At 40.0% G+C, this 7190-nt stretch overlaps 2 protein-coding genes across 4 annotated transcripts in view; one reads left to right on the top strand and one right to left on the bottom strand.

The window, feature by feature from the left end:
• Positions 1-1111: 1111 nt before the first annotated feature.
• LOC128875086 (sperm-associated antigen 1) lies at positions 1112-3975 on the bottom strand. Its single transcript, XM_054120415.1, has 10 exons — positions 3832-3975; positions 3349-3625; positions 3050-3260; positions 2817-2978; positions 2599-2726; positions 2436-2539; positions 1756-2353; positions 1576-1699; positions 1342-1512; positions 1112-1251 (listed from the first exon to the last, which is right to left on the bottom strand). The coding sequence occupies exons 1-10, from the start codon at positions 3936-3938 to the stop codon at positions 1172-1174; spliced, it is 1962 nt and encodes a 653-aa protein (XP_053976390.1). The 5' UTR covers positions 3939-3975; the 3' UTR covers positions 1112-1171.
• A 280-nt stretch (positions 3976-4255) lies between these two features.
• Positions 4256-7190, top strand: part of LOC128875009 (ras-related and estrogen-regulated growth inhibitor-like) — a 56397-nt gene continuing 53462 nt past the window's right edge. The window contains exon 1 of one of the 3 annotated variants that reach the window (XM_054120285.1): positions 4256-4390. The gene's annotated coding sequence lies outside the window, so the exon portion shown is untranslated. Of the gene's footprint in view, positions 4391-5492; positions 5880-6428; positions 6454-7190 lie in introns of those variants that run through there. The other 2 variants (XM_054120284.1, XM_054120287.1) reach the window with 2 other exon arrangements.

The following is a 7190-nucleotide window of genomic DNA, read 5'->3' as shown; positions in this document are numbered from 1 at the left end:
AAGAATAATAGTTATGTATATTATTCATTATTTAGACATAAAACTTTATACAAAATACAACAACGAAATACAGGGTGTTCCAAAAATGTTGTAACACCTTGAAAGAGGTCGTTCAGGAGGTGATTTGAAACAACTTTTTCCTTAGCGAAAATGTTGTCCGAGGTTTCGTTAAGAAGATATTAACGGAAAACACTGACCAATCAGAGCGCGCTGATACCGTTGGAGCGGCCGCGGTAGCGAAGGCTATGTGCTAAGCGGCCGCGCTTGTACGCGACAAGCGACTCGACGTGCATCGAAGGACATTGGACGCGGCCGCTTAGCTCGTACCCTTCGCTACCACGGCCGCTCCAACGGTATACGCGCGCTCTGATTGGTCGGGGTTTTCTGTTAATATCTCCTTAACGAAGCCTCGGACAACATTTTCGCAAAGGAAAAAGTTGTTTCAAATCACCTCCCAAACCATCCCTTTCAAGGTGTTACATCATTTTTGGGACACCCTGTATAACGAGGACAGAATTTGAGTGAAACATAAGGATCCTGTAGCTGCAGTTGAATGAATCTCAACGAAGTGAATTTTGGGATTAATAAAGTGTTGGCAAAGAGATACTTGAACAAAGATAATTAAAAGGTTTTTGGTGATGCCGCCAACGTTGTTGGGCTCAGTGAGGTGGTGCCGCTCGTCGGTAACTTGTCGAATTGATTGAGGAGTCGCCACAGATTTCCCGCGCAAACGTGTTCGGCGTCTGCGTAGAAAAGTTTTGGAAATTCAGTTGGTACTTGGAATCATAACCTGAAGAACGCCAGAGTTTCGCCTTGTAAGTGTACTTTATACATAAACGTTTGTGATGTTGTGAAAGAGAGGCAGAAGATAGAATTTATGATTTTTCCCTTATACGAGAAAAATTGACGACATCCTCGATGAACATTCATGCAGGGGATTGAAAAAAGAGTCCACCCGATGTCCGCCCAGGAGAAGTTTCGAAATATGCGCAAATCCAGTAACGGTAAACATGCAATTCTAATAAATAGCTTTAAGTAATTGATGACTTATGAAGAAATACGTTTTACAAACTTGATTTAATAGAATATATTATCTGCTATAGCATGGTATCTTGTGTATTGTTACTATGATGCATGACTGATTCAAATCATCTAAAAACTAGTGGTATTCTTAGACGCGATAAATTCGCCGCAATGACGAAACTCCTGACGTCCCGTGCTCTTCTAAGAAGTTCAATATGTTTGTGATGACTGAAAGAAATGATTAATCGTTACAACAATCATAGAAATATCGTTTCTCGATATTTGAATCCGTTACTTCATCTTCAATTATAGACATACTTGTTTTGTCTTCCGTATCCATGAACATATTCACGATCGAGAAACGGTTAACCCGAGTGACCGAATTCAAAAAATTGTTAAGCAACTCCGTGTCATTAGGCGTACAAAAATGACGCTCCAGGCAACGTAGAATCGTACTGAACATATTTCCGTCTAGTTCGTTGCCTAAAACTGAACAATTTCGTGCAGAAATGGGAAACGTAAAAAATCTTATATTCGACCAAAATTACCAACCTGCGCCTAACTTATCGACGTCCACAGACCGCAGCAACCGAGCGTGCATTTCTAAATCAAAATCATTTTTCAACGACCGCCATACGCGCGTAAATTCGTAGGTGCTTTCGATATTATTAAAATTCTAAAAATTAAGCAAGATTATTTATTTATTTCTCACGGGTTGTAATATAAGCATACCTTTGAGATACAGTTTTCGAATTCCTCAGCAATTGGCATTTTCCTCGAGGAAGACATTCCATTGATCAAGTTGCAATTTTCTTTGTGATTTTTATTGATATTTTCCACGTTTTCGCACATGTTCTTTTTATTCGCCGTATTTGTATTGGAATCATTTTTACCGACAGTCGTTTCGACTGATTTGCTTTCTACGATAATGGAGTTATTGTTGCAAGGCTCGTTAGGTAATTCCTCGATGATAACTGAGTTACCTCGCTCGGAAGGCATCGCGTAAGAAAATATTGATTTTGGTTTTGCGAACGAGGAATTCCTTTCTTGCGGGAAATTACAACAAGAAGTTAAAATTTCTGACGAGTCAGCTTTCTTTGAAGTGTCGTTTTTAATCGCTACACTTTTACTGTTATCGTTCTCCAGGCAATAATCTGTTTTGAAGTGCGGTCTGGGTCTCAGGTTTTGCGACGGCCCTGGCGCCCTGTCGCAGAAACATATATCATTCTCGATAGCTAATTTCGACGCGAATTGCTGACAGAAACTTTGATCTTTTTCCACCTCGTTACACTCTCCTTCGTTCCTTCCTTCGTGTTCCACTATAGCCATTCTACGAGTATCAAATTAAAATCAGACTGGGTTTAATCTGGAACTAATTTAAATTTGTCTCAATTTTTATTTCAAGGTTTTACCTCACTTTTTTAGATCTGCAAGGTTTCCTCAACTTCTTTACTCCAGCTATCGCGCTCGGATTCGTTGGTTCCAATCTCAAAACCGCTTCGTAGTCTGCCAAAGCCTAAGTATTCGTTAAATTTTTATTTCTCATAGCGATCGCATCATTAGTTATTCAATTACCTTAGACGGATTTTCGAGATGCTCTAAAGCCATAGCTCTCCTCAGAAGGGCTTTAATATTAGTGTATTCTATGCTAAGTACAATATTGCAGTCGTTGAGAGCCTTTTTGTATTGCTGAAGTTTAATATCTGAAAATACACGTATACACGTTCCTTTGAAGATACATGCGAATGTTAATGAGAATTATTTTATATAATCAATGAAATCATTTCCCTTACACGTTATCGCGCGATTGTTGTACGCAGTTATATTCGAGTCTATCTTAATACTAGTATCGTAATGTTCGAGAGCTTCTTCATAGTCTCTAGACCTGAACGCCTCGTTTCCTTTTTCCCTTTCCTGTTCCGCCATGACGTTTATTTCGGTCCCAGTCAACGATGCTAAAAAATTTACAACGATGCTATAACATTTATGTGCTTTCGATCCACTACTTCGACCGCTAACAACGTACATTTGTTAATGATTGTCTGCTTATCGAGTTTCTTTTTTTCAATTACTCCCTTCTGTTTTAGCTGAAGTCTTTTAGCTTCAACCAGCCTCTGTTCGTCTCGAATATCTATTTTATTCAATTCTGTGTCGACGTCGTACTTATCCCACGCAGAGTAATCGCAGGAAGCGATTCGCTTTATTTTATCAGCGCTTCTCGTATTCGTTATATTTTTCTAATTAAATCAGCAAACAGAAGTTGATTTAACTTATGTATAATCGTATGACAAAAGTGAATTAGAAATGTATATTTAATGAATATACTTTTACAGGTTCTTCGATAAATTGCCTGACATCCGGCTGAGGAAGTGATTCCAAGTCCAAGGTAGCCTTTCCTTCCTCTAAATCCTTTTCCCGTGACTGCATTTCGGATGTCCAATCGTTGATGTCCGTATCAATTTTCTTGCACTCGCTCGGTTCTAGCATACCTCGCCTGAGAATGGGTTCGGTTTTTCTCAAAACCGTACTCGTCGGTTTAACGACAGCCAAACGTTCCTCCGCGTGTTTCGTTAAATCCGGGTAATAGCCTTCTTCGCCAGAACTATGAATCAAATATTAGAGTGGATCACCTATGCAAGACAGTACATTTCATATTTCGTTTTTATGAAATAAAGTCTTCGAACGTAAACAATCATCGAAACGCTTCAATCAAAATCTAGATAATTAGAAATGAATTACACCGACGTCTAATTTGAACACGATTTTCCTACACTTTGAAAACCCCGCCGAGTAATGGTATCTACTTACCGAAGTATAGTTACTAAGCGCTCCAGCTTTTTCCCATTCGTGCATTCGGAAATGTATTCGTACGAAAGATGCTCGACCGGTATGCCGTACCTTTCGAGCAACGACATTTTCTCTGGTCTCCCAACGCGATTAAGCTCTACGTCGTTCGCCTCCATGGTACTAAACAAAATACCGCGTTAGTGGAAAGTGCTTTCCTTCTGTTAGAACCTAATTAATTCGGTTGCCATGGATACACGCACACCAAATTGCGAATCTCGTGCGTTTATCCGCGAAGGTACACGAATCTCGATCGATAATGCAGGGATTCTTCCTTACGACGCGTTTCCAACGAAAGTTCTACGTCGAGTGAACAGCGGCGTAAGCGTGCAATTGATTCGATTTTATTTGCGACACGCCATTCGATATCGTACCCAATCTATCGCTGGTTTAAGGTGGTTTAAGGTTGTGCTCCTGGCATGAGTGGCTGAATTGATGAATTATTCTTTCTATTGCGTTTTGGAAGATTTTAGTGCTTTCATTAACATCAAGAAATAACGGTTGACTATGGCTACTTTTAAAGGTATATTTTCAAGCTTTGTTCACAGTTGTATATCGCTCCGTGTTTATTGTCACGTAGGATTAATATAGATTTGTCTGGAAAACATGTTCATAATGCGTGAGTAAGAATCTTCCTGTTGTATCATAACATTACTATCTTGTGTATCAGTGGATAGTTCGGTATTATCGTGTACAAAGATTCTTATCAGCAATTATCATCCTTGAAGAGCTTGTTAGATTCGATAACAATAAGATTACAATCCCAGACGCGGTGTCTCCAACGTGACAGGTGTTAATGTAAGAAGATTAGGGGTTAGGTTGTGAAACAACTCTTGCTGAACCCTGACCACTAGCCCGTGTTTTGTCTTGTAAGAAGTACGTTAAAGAGAATACGTAAAGTAATGAAAATAGTCATGTAGTTACATGCACTCGTGAGCACATGTATTAGAGATATTTCTGTTCTCGAGTGACATGTAAATTTCGTTTTTCATCTGCATGTAATGTCCATCATATTATGACTTAGGTTATGTGTAAGGATGTGCATAAATGTGCGTAGATACATTATAATAGAGATCAGGTTGAAGACTTGGAAGGTTGGTACTTGAATGCAGTACTGGATTTAGGTAGCGGTGAGGCAGGTTATTCGAAAATAAATTAGAAAACCTGCAAACATAATACATGTATGGAAGCATAGAGATTTATATTTGTCTAGTTATTTTAACCACCGACAATTTTCCCCAAGGGTCTAGAGACTTTAACCCCACCCCTGCTTTAATGCAGCGATGGACAAAACCCTAGGTTTCGAATAAATCTGAAGTTTGCCGATATGTTTGTCTCGTTTCCTTCTTTGGAAAACTTTTAAAAGAGGAAACGAGACAAACATATCAGCAAACTTCAGATTTATTCGAAGTCTAGGGTTTTGCCCACCCCTGCTTTAATGTATCAAAATTACAACTAATCTGTTTAAACCAGAGTTACAAACGATCGAATACAGAACAGGTCCCGAATTCATTTGTACGCCTAATAAATGATTCGTCCAAGGTACGTCGAAGAAAATCGCTATTTGATCGTTTCTGGTTAGCTCGGTACGGAATCGAGAATCGAACATCCCTAGAGTACTAGCGGTCGCGCATCGGTCTCCGCTTACCTGTTAACACGCCAGTCACCTTGTAGCGTGGAGCGGTACGCCATGCCGTGGTCGAGGCGTGCAGTGGGTAGTCTGGAGAGTGCATATTAGACAGCGCGAGCTACTCAAGCTCGAGCATTCGCCGGCGAGCGCTCGGTGAGATCGGTGCCGAGTTTATTCTCGCGTGTCGTGCTCGCTCGCTCGCTCGTTATCGTACGCGTACCATAGTCTGTGAACTTCGTGTTGTTTCGTCCCGCTTAGCATCGTACGATACGGAATAGAAACAACGAAAAAAGAACCTTGAAGCCGTGATCTGCGTAACAAGGGACGTGTACCATTGTGGAATTCTACGCTGTGTACATTTATTACTTCTAGTGGATATCAGGTATTTATCTATGCGTACTCTTGTACATTCGTTAGGTCGAATCGTGTCACGCGCCATTGACCTATCAAAATCACCACCGTGCCGAAACTATAGGGATGTTTGATTTTCCGATCGACTTTGAATCGAGGCGACTAGTATCGAGTTGGTAAAAGTATCGAAACCTGCAAACGCGATTCGATAGTTTCTTTACTTGTTAACCGTGTTTCGTGTGTAGCTTGAAATGTTTGTTGGATCGGTATATTTATATTTGTAGTAAAAGAGTAGACAGAATCCAGAGTGGTAAATTATTCGTTGATTATTAGCGAAGTGGATCGTCTCGCAAAGATCTTTCCAGAGAATCGGTTCGAAATCGACCGTTCGTAGTGTAAACACGGGCCACATCTGCGGCCTGTTGAATGTTTGCACATCGCGGTCGTCCTTCTGGAGGTCGCGCTGATAGGAGATTCATCGACTTTCCGTTACGCCTGAATTATTGTACGAAACACAACGTTCCTTCGCGTGCAGATTTTTTAGGTTAATCTCTCCTCGCTTGGCGCGTCTGCATTGTGCCCACAATATGTGCATCTGTCACCCGGTGAGTGCGATAAATCGCGATAAAGTATTCAACGTGTAAACGAAGTCGACCGACTTGCTTGTTATCCGTAAGGGAAATGCTGGGTTCGATTACATTCGTCTCGCGGTTTCTTAATAAATACGTGTCGGTTGTTTGCATCTTTGTACCGTGTCCTCTCCATTCGAATGCAATCCTTCTCGAGATAAAGGTACGTTCTCAAAAATGGTTTACTCTTTGTTTCAAAGAAAGACACAAGTTTATTGACGTTAATGTGTCTTATCTAATCTCGTAACTCGGCTCGACAGAAGTAAAGAAAAATTGACAAATGAGTCAGTCGCGAGGTCGAAATAAACGAAGGATGTTTTTTTACGTTAAAATGAATTATGTTTACAAGAGATGGTCGTTACCAATTTTTTTTTATCAAAATGGAAGTTTTTCATTAAATCGTGAATCGTCAGGGTTGGTGCACACGGAACATCGATCTATATATTCTCTATATATTCATTTGAGAATCAACCTTAATCCTTTGCGCTCGAGGCATTTTTCTATAGAATCAAATCCAGTCCATTTTTATAATAAATTTCTGTGAAACCAAAAACTCTGCTACGGAGAAAAACATTTACGAACGTTCATAATTCGATGTAGTATTATTTCAATTAATAATTAATTGTATTCTGATGAAAGTGAATTTCTAATTGTACGTTGACAAAATCAGGTTTAAATTACATATGTCGCCCTAGAGGTGCCACGCGAGCGCA

The sequence above is a fragment of the Hylaeus volcanicus genome, chromosome 4 (genome assembly GCF_026283585.1).
Source record: "Hylaeus volcanicus isolate JK05 chromosome 4, UHH_iyHylVolc1.0_haploid, whole genome shotgun sequence".
Lineage (NCBI taxonomy): Eukaryota > Metazoa > Arthropoda > Insecta > Hymenoptera > Colletidae > Hylaeus > Hylaeus volcanicus.
The sequence above is the reverse complement of the archived record's forward strand: the minus strand, read 5'-3'. Positions and strand labels throughout refer to the sequence as shown.